Source organism: Microcaecilia unicolor, chromosome 3, assembly GCF_901765095.1.
Source record: "Microcaecilia unicolor chromosome 3, aMicUni1.1, whole genome shotgun sequence".
Taxonomy (NCBI): domain Eukaryota; kingdom Metazoa; phylum Chordata; class Amphibia; order Gymnophiona; family Siphonopidae; genus Microcaecilia; species Microcaecilia unicolor.
In genome coordinates this window covers 239,760,315-239,784,760 of record NC_044033.1, presented here as the reverse complement: position 1 = coordinate 239,784,760, position 24,446 = coordinate 239,760,315, and the positions used below count along the sequence as shown (strand labels likewise).

The 24,446-nt window shown below is 44.9% G+C and overlaps 1 protein-coding gene across 7 annotated transcripts in view; it reads left to right on the top strand.

Moving 5' to 3' along the window:
• LOC115466389 (E3 ubiquitin-protein ligase TRIM39-like) overlaps positions 1-15,082 on the top strand; it is a 118,814-nt gene extending 103,732 nt beyond the window's left edge. For 6 of the 7 annotated variants that reach the window (XM_030197582.1, XM_030197584.1, XM_030197580.1 and 3 more), the window contains 4 exons: positions 1,769-1,791; positions 2,460-2,554; positions 6,248-6,289; positions 13,897-15,082. In XM_030197582.1, coding sequence (XP_030053442.1) covers positions 1,769-1,791; positions 2,460-2,554; positions 6,248-6,289; positions 13,897-14,423 — 687 coding nt within the window. In that variant the 3' untranslated portion in view covers positions 14,424-15,082. The remainder of the gene's footprint in view (positions 1-1,768; positions 1,792-2,459; positions 2,555-6,247; positions 6,290-13,896) is intronic. The other variant, XM_030197583.1, reaches the window with a different exon arrangement.
• Positions 15,083-24,446: the final 9,364 nt, after the last annotated feature.

The window sequence follows — 24,446 nt, the reverse complement described above, 5'->3', positions numbered from 1 at the left end:
GCTACTTGACATATGCAGCGCTGTACACATTATATACAGGTACTTTCTCTGTCCCTAGGGGGCTCACAATCTAAGTTAACTATGGATATTCAACAGCATCTAATCAGTTAGTGCTGCTGAATATTCACATTTAGGGGGGGAATCTATATATGGCGCCTAAAAAATCTGCGTGGAAAACATTTTCGCCTAAGCATATTCTATAAGCAGCGCCTAGGTTTAGGCATGGTATATACAAGGCAAGTACTCTAACTGAGGGTAACGCAGGAAAGGGTTCTGTACTGTCTAACAAATGGAGCCTACCTCAGACTAAAGGGAACAGAAAAAGGGCACACTGACCCAGTGAGCAGGGGGAAAACCACCAATGAGAACAGAGCCTGCCAACTAGCAACAGCATAACCAATCATATAACAGTTCTATGCAGACAGGCTAGTGAAGTCAGGTTGCCTGATAACTACACCCCCCCCCCCACCCCCACCAATGCAGCACTCATGTGACTCTGCAGTGAGAATGACAGAAAAAGTGTCACACCCACCCCAGAGCCACAGGGTTGCCAGATGGGCGGTTTTCCGCAACCCGCCGCAGGAAAGTTTTGCCCGCGGCGGGTTGCGGTTTTTTGGGCTTGTTTTTTTTTTCTCGTGCGGGTTTTGGGCGGTTGTTCGGCCGGCGGGGGGTGGGGCTAATGGCGACAGAGGCGGGGTTTGGTGACGTATTGGGCGGGGCTGATGACAGCTGGGGCGGAGCTGATGACGGAAGGGGCGGGGTGATGATGTCGGGGGTGGGGTGTGCGGTTTTTGGGTGGGTTTTGGGCTGTTTTGGGTGGGAATTTTTTTTTTTTATATGGCAACACTGCAGAGCCACATTACAATCGGGGAAAGGCTGTCAGAGGACAGATCAGTTCCATTTCTTCAGAAAAGATGGGCCATTCTCAGGACCCTGCAGGTTCCCATTATTCACCTGGGGTGGGGAGGGGGGAGCTATGCCCTGGTGCACATTGATCTGTCCATTACTCAACATTTTGCTGGGTCATTAATAGCTTGGTCCTACATCATGCCCTGCTTATGTTTAAACAGTTGAGATCATGGCATTAGAATGTAACTTGGCAAATTGCCTCTTGGAATGTACTGCTGGGAGTTGTTCAAATTTCACATAGCTGGGCAGATGAGTTTTGTGAAGAATTTTATTGGAAAGACAGTGATTTGTAGGAAAGTTATTTTTGCATGCACAACTGACCGCAGCTTGGTGGGGGTTATTTGGCCCGGGGCAAATTATGTTTAAGCTCTGTTTTAACTATCCCAGGTTAGTGGTGGGAGTATTCAGGCTTGAGAGGCTGTCTGAAGGTGGTGCTTGATTTTCCTGTCAGGATGTTGGTTACAGCTTGGATATCTGTACCTTGGGTTGGGCCCTCCCTTGTTGTGTGGTAAGATTCACCCTGTGGAAAAGTGCATTGTGCAACAGTTTTACTTAGAAGGTAGCAGATAGTAGGAGGTCATTAGCTCCCAATAAGCATGGGTTGGCTCAGGTACCGTCATTGTTGGTTTTTTTTTTATATTACTTGTACTTAAACTGTTTAAGTCATTAAAGCTGCAGCCAAATTAGCATCAAATGGTATGCTTGTTTTGTACTGTTTGGGGTGGGGTGGGGGGGAGGATTCACATGTGCTAAGATTATGTGTCTGTAGAGAGCTGTGTGTGGTGTATCCTAAAGTGTATAATGTGCTCATAAACTGTGGAATCTTAACTAGAAACATTCTGCCTCATTTCTCCTCTAGGATGTGAAGGATGCCATGAGCAGGTATAAGTTACTTTTCTAACATTTTCTATGTGGCTGGATTTATTTATTTATTTTTGAGCAAGAATAGAATTGATTGAGAGGGAGGTGTGATTGAATGAGGAAAGGGAGAATTAAAGCATGAAGAAAGCACCGATGAATGAAGAAAGAGAAAGGAGAATCGCAGGCCTCCCCTATCTTCCCCAACTTGGCTTTCCCTTTTTTCTTCCTGAGCTAGTGAAACTTTTCTTTCCCCCAACTCCCCACCCATGATTTTTCCTCTCCTCCTATTTGGCCCTCTGTGAATCTTCTTCCGTTCCTACCAACTACACTATGCATCTCCTTTTCCACCTTTACTCTTAGCGTTGTCGCTCCCACAATTCTGATGCAGGGGTGTTGATGGGCTCTGCTCTGGCACTGGCAATAATTGTGGGAACTGAGCTGACTTCCATGATGCACCATAAGTGCATATCAACATGCTCAGTCTCTGTGATTTATGGACAGGCAACACAACTGTTCCAGTGATTCTGCAAGGAGTAGCAAATGATAACCAGGTTTTCAGACCTTGCTTCAGTCTCATAATCAAGAAAAACAAATCAAGGATTCGTGGCGTATCCCATTCCGTCCGCCTGTCCCATAATGTCCCCTGGGGGTGAACATCTCCCAGAATAATCTGTGACTCTTATCTATAGGTGTCCAGAACCAGAGGCTGTTTCTGTTGATCTGAAAATGGGGTCTGCATTGAACTACATTCAGCAGCTGAAGGAATTGATTACAAAACTTGGAGGTGAGGGTTTGTTTTGGTTTCTTTTGTTGTTTTAAATCATTAGAAGGTGGAACATTTTCATTCATTTATTAGCATTTGTATTTTTTCTGTACAAATGTGCTAGATAGATTTCATTAAAAATGTGCAAAAATTATGTTATAAATCAGAGAATTGGACGCCAGCAGCAATGGGATTTATCCAGGTAGCACCTCTTATGTCTCGGGGGGGGGGGGGGGGGGGGGGGGAGGGTTATCAACATGGGTTACTGTTAAGATGTGTTATTTTACTATTAACCCAGGTTATTAGTAACCAGTAGGTCAGTACTCAGCCATTGGCGGTGAGCAAAATACCAGGACCTGTATGGGCTTTGGCTTTCACTATGCAGTTATTTTTAAGCTGGCCAACATGTAGCCGCTTAAGTCAATATTCCGATAGTCATCACTTAAGTGGCCATGGGTAACTGCATAAAAATAGGACAGACTTTTATGCGGTAATCCTGGCCAATTAAGGGTTGAATAATTAAATGGCCAAGTGACTCTGTCCCTGGAACGCCCCCAATATAACTGACTGTGTTCGACACTAACTGTGATATTCAGTGACACTTAGCGGGAATATTAGCGGCTGGCCCCAACCCAAGTGATTTATTTATTTATTTGTAACATTTGTATCCCACATTTTCCCACCAATTTGCAGGCTCAATGTGGCTTACATTTGCCGGAATGGCGGTTGCCATTTCCGTGTAACAGGTTTACAAATGGTATTGCGTTAGGGTGTATACATACATGGAAACATATATGAGGGCGGGACCACACGAACAGCTGAAACAGAAGTGAAAGAAGAGGCTGTGTGAAGCGGCGTCCCTACAGTGCAGGAGGTAAAAACGTGCAGGAGGGGGGGTCCTGAAACAACAGGGGAGGGAAAGGAGGGTCATGACCGACATGGGGGGGGGGGAAGGGGGTCATGAAACTACAGAGGGGGGTCCTGAAATGACACAGGGGGAGGGGATTACTGGAAATCAACTGGAAGAGTAGGGGCAGGTCCTGGAACTGGAAGGGGAGGGGGGGTCCTAGGGGTGGGGGGGATGGGAAGGAGGGGGAGGGGAGGAGGGGGAGGGGTCCTGGAACTTGGAGAGGGGAGAGAGGCAGAGTGGGAAGGGGAGAGGGGGGATGAGAAGAAGTGGCAGGGGGGGGGTCCTGGAACTCACATGTGAAGAAGTGGGAGGGGTTTCAGGAACTCAGACAGGGGTGGAAGGGGGGAGGGGAAGGGGGTTCAGGCAACTCTCGGTCTCGCTGTGTCTCACATATGCACTCGCACACACTGTCATTCTGACACACACACACTCTCACAGACACAATCGCACCCAATCTCACTCTCTCTCTGACACACACACACACACTCTTGCACAGTCTCTCTCTCTCTCACACACACACGCACAGTCACTCTCTCTCTCTCTCTCTCACACACACACGCACAGTCACTCTCTCTCTCTCTCTCTCTCACACACACACGCACAGTCACTCTCTCTCTCTCTCACACACACACGCACAGTCACTCTCTCTCTCTCTCTCACACACGCATAGTCACTCTCTCTCTCACACACACGCACAGTCACACTCTCTCTCTCTCTCTCTCTCACACACACGCATAGTCACTCTCTCTCTCTCTCACACACACACGCACAGTCACTCTCTCTCTCTCTCTCACACACACGCACAGTCACACTCTCTCTCTCTCTCTCACACACACGCACAGTCACACTCTCTCTCTCTCTCTCTCACACACACGCACAGTCACACTCTCTCTCTCTCTCTCTCACACACACGCACAGTCACACTCTCTCTCTCTCTCTCTCACACACACGCACAGTCACACTCTCTCTCTCTCTCTCACACTCACGCACAGTCACACTCTCTCTCTCTCTCTCTCACACACACGCACAGTCACACTCTCTCTCTCTCTCTCTCACACACACGCACAGTCACACTCTCTCTCTCTCTCTCTCACACACACGCACAGTCACGCTCTCTCTCTCTCACACACACATAGTCACTCTCTCTCTCTCTCACACCCACACGCACAGTCACACTCTCTCTCTCTCTCTCACACACATGCACAGTCACACACTCTCTCTCTCTCTCTCTCTCTCTCTCACACACACGCACAGTCACTCTCTCTCACACACACGCACAGTCACTCTCACACACACACTCTCAAACATACACACTATGAGGAAAACCTTGCTAGTGCCCGTTTCCTTAAAAACTGAAACGGGCTTTTTTTACTAGCATTAAATAAAAACACTTGATAAATACCTTCCAAAGATCAAACTCCAACACTCAGCCTTAGGGACCTTCCTATAATACAGTGGTTCCCAAACCTGGTCCTGAAGGCACCCCAGCCACACAGGTTTTCAGGATATCTACAATGAATATTCATGAGAGAGATTTGAACGCACCCTTGGGTCCAGCCTGGAGCACCCTGATACTATCTGAGAGCGCCAGGATACTCTGTCCAGATTTTAAGCAGCATTATCCAGATAATGCTGCTGAAAATCAGGTGTGGACCTGATGGATGGGATTTATCCAGGTAGGACCCCAGAGATTACAGAATTATGAGTTATTGCAAGTCTAACTTGACCAGTGTAAGAATACAATGATATGAGGTGTGTTAGGTACAGAAGTACAATCTGTTTGTGGAGCTGTTACAGTATAGAGGGTAAAGTACCAGAAATTATTATCCAGTATTGGAAGGCTGAAGAAATTTGACTGCAGATAGAAACACTGAACATGTCGGCACATAGAGTCTATAAGACCAATCCAGTCTGCTTACTCGCATACTACAGACTTTAATCTATTCTTTTGAAAAACCCAAGATATCCCAAATGATTGTACCACGTTTTCTTGCATTCTGATGCTTCTTTTCTTTTGTCTCGAACACCTCCAGTGAGAGAGACCCTTCCAGAGATTCTCCTTCCTTTCCATAAAAAAAAACTTTTTTCCTCAGATTGGTCTTGAGTATTCATCCTCCTGCTCTTTATTCCCTGACCTGAGTTTCTCTTCTTTGAAAGCTTCTGTTATCCCCTTCTGCAAAAAAAAAAAAAAAAAAAACCCAAAAAAACAAACAACCCACTGCTAATTTTAGCAACTGCCTCTGGACCAACTTTTTGCAGGTGTGATAGATCTTATATAAATGTACAAAAAAGTAGCAGATAAAAATGATACAGCCTATCCAGTCTGCCCACCCACCCCAACTGCATGTCTCTGCAGTCTCTCCTCCTCTCCCTCAGGGATCCTCTGTGCATGTCTCGCTGCCCCCAGATAGGATTATCTAGTTCTACCTATTTGTGACCAAACCTCAAGAAAGCAAACGGGGGATGTCTGTAAGTCCACTGGGGAGTGTGCAGGGTTCTGCTAACCATAGGAGCCAACTTTTCAAAATTATTGGGGGTGCTAAGCCCAATGGAAATGACCCCTCCCTGGACACATGCAAGGAAGTTTCTCAATACTGGGAGTGCTCAAGCACCCACAGCACTCACAGAGTCGGCTCCAATGCTGCTAACTCATAAATAATGTCAAGTTCTTACTCTAATATTTCTCACATCCAGCAGGGTTCGGTAAGTCATAGTTGAAGTTAGCAACGTATATCTTTTTCATAGCATTGAGCTTATTTCTTTTCTCTGAGATTTGATCACCATTTGTTTTTCTTTTAAAACAGATCGGTGGATGGAATGGTGGATGGAATGTATCAAATATGCAGGTAGCAATCTGATATAAAATGAATTATATAACAGAATCAAATCCAGTAATGTGACTTCACTGTGATTTCACAGTGTTAGTCATCATTTTTTCTGCTGTATTAAAGAAATTGTGGGTCCTGATCATTCACTATAGGGACAGGGAGTGACCCCTCTGCAATGGAGAGAATATTTCTCTGTAGTGGAGGAGTAGCTTAGTGGTTAGTGCAGCGGACTTTGATCCTAGGGAACTGGGTTCAATCCTGTTGTAGCTCTGGACAAGTCACTTAACCATCCATTGCTCCAGGTACAAAATAAGTGCCTGTATGTTCAATGTAAACCGCTTTGATTGCAACCACAGAAAGGTGGTATATCAAGTCCCATCCCTTGCCTTCCCTTTGTGCTGGGATAGAGAAGAGTGTGTGCATTTCCTGATCATATGCTGCAGGGTCAGAGAGTAATCCCTCTGGAAGGACTGAATATTTGTCCATAGACAGCAGGGGACATGAAACCAAACTAGTTAGTTGATGATGTCACTGACAGAGCCAACGTGCTTGAGATTAGAGTGAGGCTTCTTGTGAGCATGTGCGGAAGTTCCAGCAGCAAGTATTCACGGGCTTCCTCCAAAGGTTTTACTGCTATTAGATTATTGCATAATGTGAAGGTGTGAGATCATGTAACACCCTTGCTTAAGGAGCAACTTTGGTTGCCAGTTATTGCTGCCTAGCTAAGTCACAATAATATGCTTATACAAATGGGACAATCAGGTAGCCATGTCAACAAATGAGGAGCTGCAGGATCCTTCAAACTTTACTGAGAAGCTCTGCCCATATGATACCTTGCCTAGCCCATTAGAATTTGGACTGGAATGGCCAGTCTACCAGGAAAAAGCAACCAGTTGTCAGGTACCCTAAGTTGGACCTTCATGAGTGATTACTCAACCAATTGGCTTACTATCCTGTCTTCAAATACTGACATTGATCTCTTCGCTTCTCAGGACATTACTAAGTGTGACAATTTCTGTTTTCTTTCCAAGACCTCATAGTGCCCTTGCTATTTCATAGACCCAAACACTTCCTTATGACTTTCCTTCCTTTCCCCCTGGTTGCCAAGACATTGCTGAAGGCCTGTCATGACAGGTCACAGCTCGTCCTCATAGCCCACATTGTCCTCGACAATTGTGGTAACCTGCTTTTCTGCGTAGCAAGGTGGGGCCACAGGGGCATGGCCCCCCCCCCCCCAATTTAGTTCTGGTCCCTGGTTTTGCTGGCGGGGGTCCCCAACCCCCCGCCAGCCAAAGCCTTCTTTAGCCCCAGTCAGGACTTCAGGAGGAAGAAAGCACAGATCAGCGAACGCGGCTGCCTGCACGTTCCTTTAAGTGAAACTGAGCATGCTCAGTATCACTTAAAAGGAACGTGCAGGATGTCAGGACTCAAGAAGACAGCAGCACAGATCAGTGAACGTGCCGAAGACTGGCGCTGAAGAAGACTTTGGCTGGCGGGGGTTGGGGACCCCCACCAGCAAAGATACCTTGTGGCAGCGGTGGGGGAGGGTTGGCAGCTGGGGGAGGTGGGCTGAAATGTGCCCCCCCCCCACCTTGGGCTCTGGACCCCCCTCCCGCTGAGGTCCGGCTATTCCCCTGCTCCTAACAGGCGACCCTCAGGGGGAGGAATGCTGGCTTCGACCTAACCCCTGGTAAGCCTTTTCCTCAGCTGAGAGGTGCCCAGCTCTACCACCGGCTGCCTTTCAGGTGCTGTGGAGGACTTGCAGCTCATCTGCATATCATTTTCAGCCTTCTCCGGGGTGACTCCCAGGTCCACTCCGATCCACTCAGGGCCTCCGCTCTAGGTGCCGGGGCATTTTTCTCTTTACATCTACTTTTCTCTCAGTTACTACTTATGGCCCCAGGACACTTTTTCTTCTTGGCACTGTCCCTTCCTAATTTGTTTCTCCATCTTAAACCACTGTACACTGCAGGAACACATTGTCCACCATCTGTATTCATCATCTCACCATCTCTTTTTTCCTCTTCCTTTTTCTCAGCTCTCAACCTTAAACATTTCCTTCCTTCTATTCATCCATCTCCTTTCTATCTGAGTACATCTCGCCTTCGTCGCTGTCATTGTACCTCTCCTACTCTTCTCCGTACTCTCTTACTCCTTCTCCTGCTCTCCGCTGGGGACATTAATCCCAATCCTGGTCCTCCACATCAGCTGTCGTCCTATCCATGCAAACACCTGTCCTCGTCCTATCCATGCAAAAGATTCCGGGATGTCTCCAATCTCATCTCTATTCCCCTCCTCCCCCCTCTTCCCTCCCCTTCTCGTGTGCCCTGTGGAATGCCCGCTCGGTCTGCAACAAACTTCCCGTCACCCATGATCTCTTCATCTCCCGTTGCCTTCAATTGCTCGCCCTAACTGAAACCTGGCTCACCCCTGACGACTCTGCCTCAGTCGTGGCCCTATGCCATGGAGGTTATCTTTTCTCCCACACTCCCCGCCCAGTTGGCCGTGGAGGAGGCGTCGGGTTTCTACTTTCGCCCTCCTGTAGTTTTCAACCCCTCCTCCTACTGCAGTCTCACTGCTTCTCATCCTTTGGAAGTTCACTCCATCCGTCTATTCTACCCGCTGCCACTCAGAGTTGCAGTCATTTACTGCCCCCCTGATAAGTCCCCCTCTTCCTTCCTTACTGACTTCGATGCCTGGCTCTCTTGTTTTTCTTGAACCCTCATCTCCGTCCCTCATTCTTGGAGACTTTAACATACATGCTGACGACCCATCCGACTCTTGCGCTTCTCAGTTCCTCACTCTGACATCCTCCTTCAACCCAGTGGCTTAGCCAGACCTGACATTTTGGGTGGGCACTATGTATACAGGTATGAATAGTGTTTCTTGGGATAATGCCTTTGAATGCACTTGATGATTGAATTACTGACCCTAACCTTTTCAAGAATGCTGGCACTTTCCAAGTTTGATAACACTGTCTGCTGTACCCAGACCTGCCAAGTTACCCAGTTCCAAGACAGCGATTTCAGATCAGTCCTGGCTTTCTAACAACCTTATCGGGATATCTTTATTGGACCTGCAGCATAGATTTAAATGGGTAGAATCAAAGACTATAAATTCCACACAAAGTCAGCTCTGGCCAAAAAGTCTTCCTTGTGGAATTGAGCAATCTGGCATCAGTGTACATTGCATTGCTTATCCTCCACACCAGCCAGTTACAACCAGCAAACTTTCTGGCTGTTCACAAACCCAGAAGTACTAAATTGTTCCTAAAAGAGGTGTACATAGGAGTGCCTTATGTTTTCCTTTTTGGAGGTGGGATGGCGGATCCCCAAGCCTGCACAGACTGCAGTGCTTCAAAGCAAACTTTTCCAAGGCACCAAAGCAAAGACCAGCTGTGCCATTTTCTCAGTCATCATCATGAGCAGAGAGGACAGCCAGCTGGCACACTTACCTGCAAAATCCAGGTAGAGAGCAGTCAGCCGGCACACTGGACATATCAAGAGCCAGGGAGCTGCACGACATGGAGCAGTACCTGGAAGTGCAAGCAGAAGACCGAGCTCGGAGGCAGTCCTGTCACAGTCAGAAGGAATATCCGGATTTGCCCTGGAGCCATGCGGGTGGGGCACGGAACCGCCTCAAAACACAACATGCTTGGCTCGGAGTTTTCTGCTTGCTGCATGCAGGCTTTTAGTGTGCATAGGGACACCCCGCTTTCACCTTCACCCAGATAGTTAAATAGAAAGTGCAAACCTTTTCCTAATAAACCCTGCCTTCAGTATATAGGTGAGAGATAGAGAGAATTATTGACATTAAACCGGAGGGGGAGGGGGCAGGATATACTGTTTCAAAGTGTGACCAAGGAATTACACAACCACTTCCACTGTTGCTTTTTAAAGCCTTCTCCCCTTTCTTCATCTGCATAACAAATATGCCTGCATCCTAATTACTGCTCAAAGAAAATGCCAATAACTGGTCAGCATGTGTGCACTCTACGCTAAGACTTGCTTCACTAAATACTGATAGTGCAGAAAAAAATATGCAAATATGGATCAGGAACCCACTGGTGTAACTTTTCAAGAAACACAGCAATGTCTGGCTGGATCTGTCACTACTTCTAGAAGGTGGCACCCCACTGCCCCCTGATCCTTTTGTGGGGCTTCTGAGACGTGCAGCTATCGGAACGTCTCCGTAGGAAAAGCACATTTGTAAGTCCATTTTTAGCTGTGAAATATTCTTCTCCTTGGCGTTACTGTATGATTCAGTTGTAAGGATTTAAAATTAGGCACAAACTAGTGAACCTACGGGGAAAAAAATAATTTAAAAACACGGCAGCCCCATAAATCATCAGCAGAATTCACACAGAGATTCAGAAGCAGATTAATTAAAACTACGCCAGGAAGGGCAGTAGGCGTGTGGCGCCTCTCTACGACAGACTTCTGGATCGGTGCACTTTAAAAAAAAAAAAAAAGGTTAGTACTGTGGAGGAGGACCAGAGGAGAGCTTCTGGCTGAACTGCAGGCTGCATGTGAATGAGCGAGTGAGCCACAGCAGAAAGGCTGTGTACTCCCACTGTTAACCTGCGCCTATCAGGATAAATTGGGCGGGCCTGAACTCAGATTGGGTGGGCCTGGGCCCACCCAGGCCCACCCGTAGCCATGCCCCTGCTTCAACCTCCAGCTGAGCTCCACCACCCCTACTCACCAAACTGGCCATTGTCTTGATCTCGTCCTCTCCTCTACCTGCCTACCCTCCAATTTCTGCGCCTCTGCTGTTCCTCTCTCAGATCATCACCTGATCACCTTCACACTTCATCACCCTCCCCCCTCAGTCCCGCCCAACACTAACCACTGCTTTCAGGAATCTCCAGGCTGTCAACCCTCCCACCTTATCCTCTAGTATCTCTAATCTCCTCTCGTCCATCATGTCCTCCGAGTCTGTCGACAAGGCTGTCTCTACTTACAATGCCACTCTCTCCTCTGCTCTGGACACCCTTGCACCATCCATCTCCCGTCCCACAAGGCGTAGTAATCCCCAGCCCTGGCTGACCCCTTGCATCCGATACCTTTGCTCCTGCGCCCGATCTGCTGAACGCCTCTGGAGAAAATCTCGCACCCATACCGACTTCATTCATTACAAATTCATGCTATCCTCCTTCCAGTCCTCCCTATTCCTTGCCAAACAGGACTATTACACCCAATTGACTGACTGTCTCGGCTCCAACCCTCGTCGTCTCTTCGCCACCCTTAACTCCCTCCTCAAAGTGCCCTCCGCTCCCCCCCCCCTTACTCTCTCCTCAATCACTGGCTGACTACTTCCACGACAAGGTGCAGAAGATCAACCTCAAATTCACTACCAAGCCACCTCTTCCTCTTCACCCTTTAACCCACTCCCTCAACCAACCAACCCAGACCTCCTTCTCCTCTTTTCCTGATATCACCGAGGAGGAAACCGCCTTCCTTCTTTCCTCCTAGAAATGCACCACCTGTTCCTCTGATCCCATCCCCACTAACTTACTGAACACCATCTCTCCTACTGTCACCCCCCCCCCCATCTGTCATATCCTCAACCTCTCTCTCTCCACTGCAACTGTCCCTGACTCCTTCAAGCATGCTGTAGTCACGCCACTCCTCAAAAAACCATCACTAGACCCTACCTGCCCTTCCAACTACCGCCCCATCTCCCTCCTACCCTTCCTCTCCAAGATACTTGAACACGCCGTTCACAGCCGCTGCCTTGATTTTCTCTCCTCTCATGCCATCCTCGGTACGCTACAATCCGGTTTTCGCCCTCTACACTTGACAGAAACAGCACTCACTAAAGTCTGTAATGACCTGTTCCTTGCCAAATCCAAAGGTCACTACTCCATCCTCATCCTCCTCAACCTATCCACCGCTTTGGACACTGTCAACCATGAGTTACTTCTTGCACACTGTCCTCATTTGGGTTCCAGGGCTCTGTCCTCTCCTGGTTCTCCTCCTATCTCTCCCACCACACCTTCAGAGTACATTCTCATGGATCTTCCTCCACCCCCATCCCGCTCTCTGTTGGAGTTCCTCAGGGATTTGTCCTTGGACCCCTTCTTTTTTCAATCTACACCTCTTCCCTGGGCTTGCTGATCTCATCTCATGGTTTCCAATATCATCTTTATGCTGACGACACCCAGCTTTATCTCTCCACACCAGACATCACTGCGGAACCCCAGGCCAAAGTATCGGCCTGCTTATCCGACACTGCTGCCTGGATGTCCAAACTCCACCTGAAACTGAACATGACCAAGACTGAGCTCATTGTCTTTCCACCCAAACCCACTTCTCCTCTCCCTCCACTCTCTATTTCAGTAGACAACACCCTCATTCTCCCCGTCTCATCTGCCCGCAACCTCGGAGTCATCTTCGACTCCTCCCTCTCCTCTGCCCATATCCAGCAGACAGCCAAGACCTGTCGCTTCTTTCTCTATAACATCAGCAAAATTCGCCCTTTCCTCTCTGAGCACACCACCCGAACTCTCATCCACTCTCTCATTACCTCTCGCCTTGACTACTGCAACCTACTCCTCACTGGCCTCCCACTTAACCATCTATCCCCCCTTCAATCCGTTCAGAACTCTGCTGCACATCTTATCTTCCGCCTAGACCGATATGCTCATATCACCCCTCTCCTCAAGTCACTTCACTGGCTTCCAATCAGGTACCGCATACAGTTCAAGCTTCTCCTACTAACCTACAGATGCACTCAATCTGCAGCCCCTCACTACCTCGCTACCCTCATCTCCCCTTACGCTCCTACCCGTAACCTCTGCTCACAGGACAAATCCCTCCTCTCAGTACCCTTCTCCACCACCGCCAACTCCAGACTCTGCCCTTTCTGCCTCGCCTCACCCTATGCTTGGAATAAACTCCCTGAGCCCATACGCCAAGCCCCCTCCCTACCCATCTTCAAATCCTTGCTCAAAGCCCACCTCTTCAATGTTGCTTTTGGCACCTAACCATTGTACCTCTATCCAGGAAATCCTAGACTGCCTCAATCTTGATTGACTGCACTTTTTGTCCTTTAGATTGTAAGCTCCTTTGAGCAAGGACTGTCCTTCTTTGTTAATTGTACAGTGCTGCGCAACCCTGGTAGCGCTTTAGAAGTGTTAAATAGTAGTAGTAGTAGAATGCAAAACCAAGGAGGTCTGCAAATGTTTGGGGTCATTCAATATGGCATAGCTGCAGATTCTGCCTAATGGCTTCTTCCCAAATAATGGGCCAGATGGGCTCATTCCATCTCCTGTCTTATTAAACCTCCTTGGCTGATTAACTAACAACTGAAGCACAGGAGGCCAATAGGGTTGTGAGTTACAGGAAGCCTGGCAGTGAATTAGCCAAGCAGAACCTCGCTATTATTAATTCATTTGAAGCATGTGTGAATACACTCAGTCCAAGGGTAAACACTGAAAACTCTATGTCAAATAAGATCATTAGGACCTAAAACAAGGCTGCCAGTGAATACTAATCAATAGCGGTGCTCCTGTCATAGCTTAGTGAGTGACTAAGGAGCCAGCCAATGAGGGTTAGAGATATTGTGTGAGGAACCAATGAGATGTGTGTACTCATGTTTATTAATATGTCTCTCTTCTGCAGTGGATGTAACTATAGATCCAGAAACAGCTCATCCTATTCTTGAACTATCTGCGGATCGGAAAAGTGTCAGTCGGGGATTCATAGATCGGGATCTGCCGGACAATCCTGAGAGATTTGATACTAATTGGAGTGTGCTGGGGGTTGAGGGCTTCACCTCAGGGCGACATTACTGGGAGGTAGAGGTGGAAGATGGTTGGAGATTGGGTGTGTGTAAAGATTCTGTCAGGAGAAAGGGGAGGGGACAGTGGATCCACCCATCACCTCAGGAGGGATACTGGGTACTACAGCTGTGGTATGGTGAATATTCAGCCCTTACCTCCCCTGAGACTTCGCTCTCCCATAGAAAGAGACCCCAAGTACTGGGGATTTTCCTGGATTATGAGGCAGGAAAGGTCTCATTTTACAATGCAGATAATAAAGTTCTTCTTTTTACCTTCACGGACATTTTCACTGAGAAACTTCGACCTTTCTTTTATACTTATAATGAGACTCCTCTGAGAATCCGCCCAGTGGCAGCCTGGGAATGAGAGCTGGGCTCAGGATTAACATCTCCAGTCTCTAACGAAGCAGATCAGTAGTAAAATCAAACTAGGTTTATTAAAAAAAAAACATCTAGAATATACTGAAGTATATTCTAGATTTTTTTTTTTTTAATAAACCTTGTTTGTTTTTACTATTGACCTGCTTCGTTGGTTTTCATCTTGGAGTTTGCAGATCATTGCCTTGCTGTTTTCTTGGACATCTCCAGACTCTGGCATGATTGTGAGAGGTGAAAAAGTTTAGATATTTTTGTTAAAAACATGTTAATAAAATTTACTGACACAAAAGTTTGAGGATTTCTTTCTTGCAGAAGCTTTCTGTGTTAGCTAATCAGGAAAAGCTTTTAGGTCTACAAGGACAGAATCTGTTAATGTGAGGTGAGGGAAGGAGATGGGATAAGGGCCTATAAATCTGAAGTGGGGGAGGTGCTGGTGATAACAAGGAGAGGGACAAAGATAAGATGGAGAGGAGGGAATACAGGCGGCTGATGTCAACGCGAATGCTAGAGGCCATTAGCACCATACTGGTGCCCACATTTACCAGTGAAGAATGATCAGATGGTTCTAGCATGGCAAACAACACTGCAGCCAGGTTCATATACAAAATCTCTTGTTTTGAAAGTGCCTTCCCTTTATTAATCAAATTACACTGGCTTCCCATCAAAGCGAGAATCACCTTCAAATTATGTACCTTTATCTCTTAAATCCTAAATGGCACAGCTCCAGACTATATGGTACCATTAATAAACTTACCTCAAAGAAACGCTAAACATGAGGCAAGAAACTATCTCAGACTACACCTCCCAAATTGCAAAAAAGTGATCTACAAAACTATCCACTCTGCAGACTTCACTTACCTAGGAACCAAATGGTGGAACTCCTTCCCAACCAAAATAAGAAATATACAGGAATATGCTAGACTCTGCAAAATCCTCAAATTGTGTCTATTCAAACAAACCCTCACAAAGAACAACCATATCTCAAACAAGTAATTATTACCTGAATTGGTTATTACTCTGTTTATCATTAACTTTCTCTTTGCTTCATGTACAATTTCTCATTCATAATAGATTTTCTAAATGTTAAACATCCATAGCTATCCCAGTATGTTTATGATACTGTATTGTAAAATTGCATTCTTACAACAAATTACTTTCTTATACATTATTGTTTGTAAGCCACATTGAACTCAAACTTGTTTGGGATAATGTAGGATATAAATATCACAAATAAATAAATGTAGTCAAGCTTATTAAAATGAGATCGTTTTATATTCCTTCCCAATGATAGAGCTTGAAACAAAGGTGCCTTACCACTGTAAAAAATAATGCCAAGTCCGAGCAGGTGTTAGACTGTTGGAAGAGAGGATTTCCCATGATTCTCATGCTTTCCTCATGATTCTTTCTGCAAAATCTATCAGGTTTGATCGCTTTTAGAAGCAGAAGGAAGCCCGTGCAAGCCCTTGAACGCTGGTTGTGAAAAAGAGCAGAGCTAATGTGAAGCGCATATGGGTGTTCTTGTCCAGCATCTAAATTTAAAGTGGCCTTGTTTAAAAAGAAACCCAAAGCACACATCTGTTACTTCCATAGAAAGTGTCCAGATTTTTTTTTTTTAAGCATATATTTAGGCAGCAGAAAACCGAAGAAAATGTGTTCTTCACATTCGGAATTTACTAGGCAAATGCGCACAGGAGCTGAGCTTACTGCCAAACTGTTCTGTGCACATGCCACGCATAATCCTCCCGCACCAAAGCTCTGACCTCCCTAGTGCTCAAAGCTATAAGTGCACCTATAGTTGCATCTCATTAGCTTTGGGCATTAGGATGTTGCTCTTCTGCGTTGTTCTGGTGGTATTTTTATGGTGCTATTCAGAATAGCGCGGGAGTTTTGATATCTGTCCAAGTGACAGGGATAGAAATGTGATTAGAGCTTGCGAATGTGAGGAGGCATCTTAGTGATACAGTGCTAAATAAATATTGAGAGTGATATATCCATTATATATTCAGAATATGTAATCCCATAATATGAAGATCTACAGCTCTCCTTTGGCAGAAGGAATATTAAATTATATGCTCAGGAGGGCAGGGACTCGTATGCTTCTGTATAATTTGTGGCAATTCTTACTGTGTTATGATCTGTCATAAATACTGAAATAGCTTTTATTGTTAATATTCTTATTGTCACTAATTGCAATCATACTTTTGCCGGTCAGTCCTCATACTCGTTTTTTTCCTGGAAGATCTTTGCTGTGTGAGGGTGCACAACCCATGCACATCTGCCTGCATACAATATGGAAGAGTAATGTTAACATAGATTGTAAACTTTTTGGGTCATGGATTCGTTATGTCCAGGGGAAAGGAGGAAGGTTGGCTCTGGTGGAAACTCATCTGATAGTGTTCAGTAACATAGGCAGGCTGCATTCCCTCTCGCTCCCGCCCTCGCTTTTCCCCCAAACACGAGACAGGTTTTGGACCCTTCATGCTACCGTCGGCATTATGAACGGAATGATATATGACCATTGAATTGGTTGATTGAATTGCTGTGGTCCTGAAGCAGCGCAATGTGAAACGGGACCCGTTGACCACAGTTGAATCACGGTCTGGGAGGAGAAAGTCTGCAGTCTGCCGAAGTTAAGTAAAACTTTATAGCTTACTCGGCAAAGTAGCTTTGTTGTTTAGCATTAGAAAAAACGTTTTCAAAAAAATGTTTTAAAATGAGGAGGTTTTTTGAAGCGCCTGTGATGATGAATTTGTAGCCCTCACCCCATTTACATCTGTGGGAGGGGCTTGCTTTTGAGGCGTTTTTCCTTCTTGAATGGAAGAACTCTGACTTACACACTGACAACTGTGTTCTGTATTTATAAGTACAGTTAATGAATAGAACCAGTTTCCTCTTAATATTTTTAGTTTATATCTACATATTCAATGAAGTGGAATTCACACACAACTACATCCACATCTGTACTGTCACATGGTACAACCTAACTTTGCTGCTGTTGCAGACCTGATCATTCCAAAACAGCATTACAAGTACATGCCCTATGCAGACCTTTACCTTGTGCCTTTTTGACTGTGGGACACATTGAGGGGCATAATTGAATGCGAACGCCTATCTCCATGGGCGTCTATGTCCGAAAACGGGTACGTGAAGAGGCGGGACAGACCGTATTTTCGAAAAAATGGACGTTTTTCAGCTGGGCGTTTGTTATTTTTAGCGATAATGGAAACTAAAAATGCCCAGCTCAAAAACGTCCTAATCCGAGCCATTTGGTCGTGGGAGGGGCCAAGATTCGTAGTACACTCGCCCCCCTGACATGCCAGGAAACCAACTGGGCACCCTAGAGGTCAGTGTGGTGGACTTCAGACAACGCTCCCACATGCATAGCTCCCTTACCACGGGTGCTGAGCACCCAACCCCCCTCCCCCAAAACCCACTATCCACAAATGTACAACACTACCATAGCTCTTAGGGGTGAAGGGGGCACCTACATGTGGGTACAGTGGGTTTAGGAGGCCTCCCATTTACCAGCACAAGTGTTACGGATGGGGGGGATGGGCCTGGGTCCACCTGGCTGAAGTGCACTGCAGTACCCACTAAAAGTGCTCCAGGGACCTGCATACACACAGGCCTCTAGGACTTGTTGCTACTATATAACATTGGCACAACAGTTGACACCTGAAGACTAATCTCTCCAAAAACGTCCTTTATTGGAATAAGCACGCTTACTCACAGTTAACTGCAGATCAGAGGTTGTGCCCCACTGGCAACGAGTCTCCCTGGTACTGAGATTAGCAGTAGGTCAGAGCTGGCAGAATGCTGTACAATGCCCTCTTTCAGCCACATTCAAGGTAAGAACTAAGTTCTGTAACATGGCTAACACGTGAAAGGGATCTAAAATTGGCTTACAAAAATGGCCACTACCTCATGGACTACCGGAAACAAAACAGGGCACACTCTGACCCAGTAAGCAGGGGGGAAAGCACCATGGGAGTTGAGTCTACCAACTACCAGCATCGTGAGCATTTGCCACAAGCTAGTGGAATCACGGAGCCCAATACCCTACACCCATCACAATGCATTGCTGATGTGACTCTGCAGTGCGCATAACAGAAAAGGTGTCACACACCCGAGAGCCACATCAGAACCAGGGAAAGGCTGTCACAGAATAGAACACATTCTGCTGTCATGGAGGTGGGTACAGCATTTGAGGCTGGCATACAGGCTGGAAAAAAAGTTTTTAAAGTGTGGTCTTTTTGGTGGGAGTGGGTTAGTGACCACTGGGGGAGTCCGGGGAGGTCATCCCCGATTCCCTCCAGTGGTCATCTGGTCAGTTGGGGCACTTTTTTGGGACCTGTTCGTGAAAAAAAAGGGTCCAAAAAAAGTGACCCAAAATCGCGGTAAAAACGCCTTTTTTTTAATCATCAGCTAAAGACGCCCATCTCTCCTCGGCTGATAACCATGCCCCAGTTCCGCCTTCACCACGCCTCCAACACGCCCCTGTCAACTTTACCCGTTTCCGAGACGGATTGCAGTTGGAAATGCCCAAAATCGGCTTTCGATTATACCGATTTGGGTGCCCACGGGAGAAAAACGCCCATCTCCCGATTTGGGTCGCAATATAGGCGTTTTTCTCTTTCGATTATAAGCAGGATTGTGATAATAAAGATACTGACACATTCCATGTATTCCTGTAAAGTCTTTTCACAGAACAGCTTCAGAATCTTTTCATGCTCTTTGCACAGGTTCTCTGACTCTCTGAGAAGTAAGAAAATATTTTTGATATTTGTGTTATATTTTCTAGTTATCTGTTAGATCTGAAGATGCTCTGTGAAGATTCAAGATGTTTTCCTGCAAAGGGGGACAGGGGAAGTTTGTGTCTCTTCCCAGTTCTGAGTAATACTGAAGCGACAGAAGTTGTGACCACCTAAGATCCGCAGTGAATATATGGAACAAAAGCTTCTTCCCAGAACCACTTAGCAGGGTTTACAGGAAAGAACAGTAAAGGTTTCTTTACAGGTTCATGAGCTCTGACTGCTAGTGCATTTGAAAATAAGTGAGTGTCTCTCTAAGGCAGGACTTCTCAACCTTTTTTATTCTATGGCACACATCTGAATTTGCTCAATCATCGTGGCACTCCAAAAAGAAATCTATAATTCTCTACCCCTGTCCCTCCAACTTAAAGAAATACAGCATCTTTGCCTTATTCTGCTTGCTTCAGTCTGGTACCAGTGGGTCCTGTGAGACCATGAAATAATGTCAGATTGAAGTTGGCAGCGAAGGCATGCACACGCTGCTATTTAACCAGTGAGAACGAGGGAAGGAAATAAGATGACTGATTTTCTAGGAGGTAAAACTGGGACACTTGTTCCTTGTAGTGCCAATTTTATTTTATTTTAGCAAGGGGGAGTTTGAGGAAAGGAATAGGAAAGTCCAATGGTGTCTCCATGGAACGTGGTAGTAATCTAACAGTCCTCTCGCCTTTCTCTTCTTTGGTTTCCCCATCTATGTGTCACAATTCCACACCAGAAGCAGAACTCTCTTCATGGTCAACTTTTCAGCCACAGTCCCTTCTTTCATTGACTAAAATTGTCTCCTCTATGAGAGCCACTTCTTGCTTTCTAGACCCGTTCCCTTCATACTGGCTAAAAATCCTGGTGCTTCAACTTTTACCAAAGATTCTTTCTTTAGTTAACACCAGTCTATCGTCTGGACAGATTCCAAGTTCTTGGAAATTAGCTGTGGTGCAGCCTATCCTTGAAAAAAACTGCACTTGATCCTCAAGTTCCCGCAAACTATTGACCTGTTTTTATCCAAGATATTAGAGAAGGTGGTTTAATTACAATTTTATTTATTGAGATTTATTTACCACCTTTTTGAAGGAATTCACTCAAGGCGGTGTACAGTAAGAATAGATCAAACATGAGCTATAGGCAATTACAACAGTAAAAATATACAAATGACAATACAAAGTATAGCATAGTATACTTCTTACAATGTCACATAATTTATAGTGAAGGGTAAAGAAAAGATGGAACATATAGATAGGTAAGAAAAGTTAAAAAGTTAAGGTGACTGATTTAAAGAAAGTTTCACATGAGGTCAGAGAGATGGTCAAATATTATCTCAGCTAGGGTAGGGGTGGATAAACATGTCCTGCTGCAGTGTGTACAGCCCTAGTAACTCCTTGTGTGAGTGAGACTAACATGTTAGTTACTTCTTCCATTAATGGCCTAGTTGAAGAGCAAAGCTTTCACCTGCTTCCTGAAGTAAAGATAGTCTTGTGTTAAGCGGAGCCTTTTAGACAGTGCATTCCAGAGTGTGGGGGCTACTCCGAAGAAGGCTCACTTGCAGGTATCACCATGTAATTTCTTTTGGAGAGGGTGTGGTTAGTGATAGTCCTTGAGAGGACCTTAGGGTCCTTGGCAGTGTGTAGAGGAGCATCCTATTCTTCAGGTACTTGGGGCCATTTCATTTCAGGGCCTTGAAGATCAGACATAGAGTTTTAGATTTAGCCCTGTATTGTACTGGTACCCAATTAAGTTTTTGCAAAAATGGTGTGATGTGGTCACGTCACTTGCAAATTTCTGTGAGTCTTGCTGCTACATTCTGAATCAACTGGAGTTGGTGCAGGCCTTTTTATAGTCATACCACTGTATAGTGCATTGCAGTAATCCAGTCTTGATGTTATCATGTCATGCACAACTGGGATAAGATTCACCTTCTCGATGTAAGGAGAGAGGCAGCGTAGCTGTCGCAAATAGTAGAAGCAGCTCTTGAAGGTTGCTTGGATTTGGGGAATCGGAGTTAGTGTTGAATCTAACTGTATTCCAAGGTTTCTGACTTGTGATTTGAGGGGGAGTTCGTACTTCCCAAAAGAGATTTTGATGTCAGGTATGTATCCACTTGTGTTAGGGACCCAGAGAATCTTGGTTTTACTTGAATTCAGGCAAAGTTTGTTGTGTTTAGCCCATTCTTGAATTGATGTTAGACAGATAATCAGTTTATTCAAGGCTGTAGATAGGTCAGGTTCAATGGGTATGAGTAGCTGCATATCATCCGTCTAATTCTATAAAAAATGTTAAAAATATACATGCACCCAATTTGTGCTCATTTTAACTGAATAATGACCCAATTAATGCTGATAATTGGCATCCTAACAAGCAATTATTAAAGCTAATTGGTTTTAATTAAAATATTTATGCTTAAAATTAGACATGGGATTCACGCCTATCTTTAACATGTGACGCTAAAATGGAACATAGAAATGGAAAGGTCATGGGGGTTCAGGGCATTCTGAGAATTTATGAGTGTAATTTATAGACTAAGGGGGAAGGATGCCTAATTTAGGCGTGAAGATTTGCACTATGTTTCCGTTGGTGTAAATGACTGTGCCTAAAGATAGGTGTGATTCCCGGCTATAAGCACTAATTCTATAAACCACACCTAACGTTAGATGCGGCTTATAGAATGTGCGCTTTTTTCCAGCACTGATTTTTTTTGGCACCACATATTGAATCTATCCCTATATATAAATGTGAGCCCTATGCGTGATCCACCCAGACTTCACTCACATGTGCTACTTTTTAACTATGAACTATTAAAGATATTCATATAGTTATAGAACAGTGTATAAGCAGAATATCAGAATTTATGTATGAACACATGCACATTTGATACCTAAATCTTGCTTAGTTTATAGAATTGTCCTGCATAGGAATAACAATTATTACTACCCTGGCTCTGTCCTTCCCTCACCTCCAAGGTGAAGCCGGTCAGTCAAGATTTTAGCATATACTGTTTGTATGCTCTTAATGGAGAGAGAATTTATGTGGTTACCTTCTGCTGGAAATCACATAAATCCTTCTGAAAATTGATCTTCAAGTCATTAATTGTAGTCTTCAGAGAACTGTATAGATCCTTCCATCTCATAACAAGTAACAGATTGGGAAATGTTACTCTCTATAGTTCAAATTAGATATCTTTCAATTTCTCTCTCTCCAGGTCCCCACTTTCTCCAGTAAGTACAAACCCCACTCAATGGCTAGATGGATACTAATGTGGGAAGTTATCAATGTGGGCTATCATTAAAATGGGTAATTTTGCTGCTAAGTTCTGTGATTTCAGCAGAGGTCCCATTTTATGCAGTAGTAAAGAACTAGGGTTAACAGTAACATATCCTCAACCCATTATGTGCCAGAACCTTATCTACCCTATTGACCCTAACATCTATTTGTATTTGTTCCTTACCGGACTGGCGAATGCCTTTACGGTACTATGTAAGCCACATTGAGCCTGCAAATAGGTGGGAAAATGTGGGATACAAATGCAACAAATAAATAAATAACCCATCTTAATAGTAGCCCATATCGATAACTTCTACCTAAATTCCACAAAGTAAAAACAAAAAAGAAAAATGTTGAGTGTCTAATGGTATCAATATGCATCAATAAAGGCGGAGGTATGAAAAGTCACTAGGAATATGATGAATGTAACAGATAGGAAGATAAATTCAGCCAAATAGGGAGGGATACTGATTTAGGCAGCTCTATGGGCCAGAGTCAAGAGTTTCAACTGAATTTGAAACATGACTGGAAACCAGTGATGGCAACAGAGGAGAGGTGTGATGTGAATCGACTTATGTGCATGGTAGAGAAGTCCATTTGGGGTGCTTTGTTCTGATTGAAGACCTAAGTAGCTGTGGGAGGCTGACATATCCAGCGTTACAGTAATCCAGCTGAGATGTGATGTGAGCATGCAGGAACATAATCTGAGATTCTTGGTCAAGATAAGACCAGATTTATCTAAACTGCTGCAATGTGCAAATACAAACAGCATGAGAGATCTGAGGCTCAAAAGAGAGGTGCTGGTTGATGTAAACACCAAGGTATTTAAATTAGTCAACTAAGGTATTGGGTATCCCAACAGTGTCAGGGAAAATGAGAGACAGTCCTTTGCACCTATCACTCAACAGGTGACCATTTTAGAAGCATTCAAGATCAAGTGATTAGATCAAAACCGAAGAGAAATTGAATTACGACAATGCTGAATTTAGGAAAGATCATTGGTAACATAGCAACATAGTAAATGACAGCAGATAAAGACCTGAATGGTCCATCCAGTCTGCCCAACAAGATAAACTCATTTTACATGGTATGTGATACTTTACATGTCCAAGATTGATTTGTCCCTGCCTTTCTCAGGGCACAGACCATAAAAGCTTGCTCAGCATTGTTCCTGTACTAAAAGTTCTGAAGCTAACGTCAAAGCCCCTTAAAATTTATACTTCAGTCCATCCATATCTATTCAGCCACGATCAGGGCGCCGACCATAGAAGTCCGCCCAGCATTGGTTTTACTCTTAAATTACCAGCGTCGCCATCCAATCTCTGCTATGATTCTGTAGATCCATTCCTTCTAAACAGGATTCCTTTGTGTTTATCCCACGCATGTTTGAATTCCATTACCGTTTTCATCTCCACCATCTACCGCAGGAGGGCATTTCACATATCTACCACCCTTTTTGTGAAAAAATACTTCCTGACATTACTCCTGAGTCTGCCCCCCTTCAACCTCAATTCATGTCCTCTAGTTCTACCACCTTCCCGTCTCTTTAAAAGGTTCATTTGCAGATTAATACCTTTCAAATATTTGAACGTCTGTATCATGTCACTCCTGATTCTCCTTTTCTCCAAGGTATACATGTTGCAACGTAAATTCCATATCATTTTTGTAGCCTTTCTTTGTACCTCTTCCAGTCTTTTTATGTTTTTAGCAAGATACGGCCTCCAAAACTGAACACAATACTCCAAGTTGGGCCTCACCAATAACTTGTAGAGGGGCATCAACAACTTGCAGAACAAACTTAAAAATGTTATCAGCATAGAAATAAAACAAGACAACTTACAACGCTTGATTACCTGCCTGGGCGAAACATTTCCTGATTTTCTAACTTTGCGGGTAGAGGTAAGGCGTGGGAGAAAATTTCACTCAATCAGCTATGATTGAGCATGGGA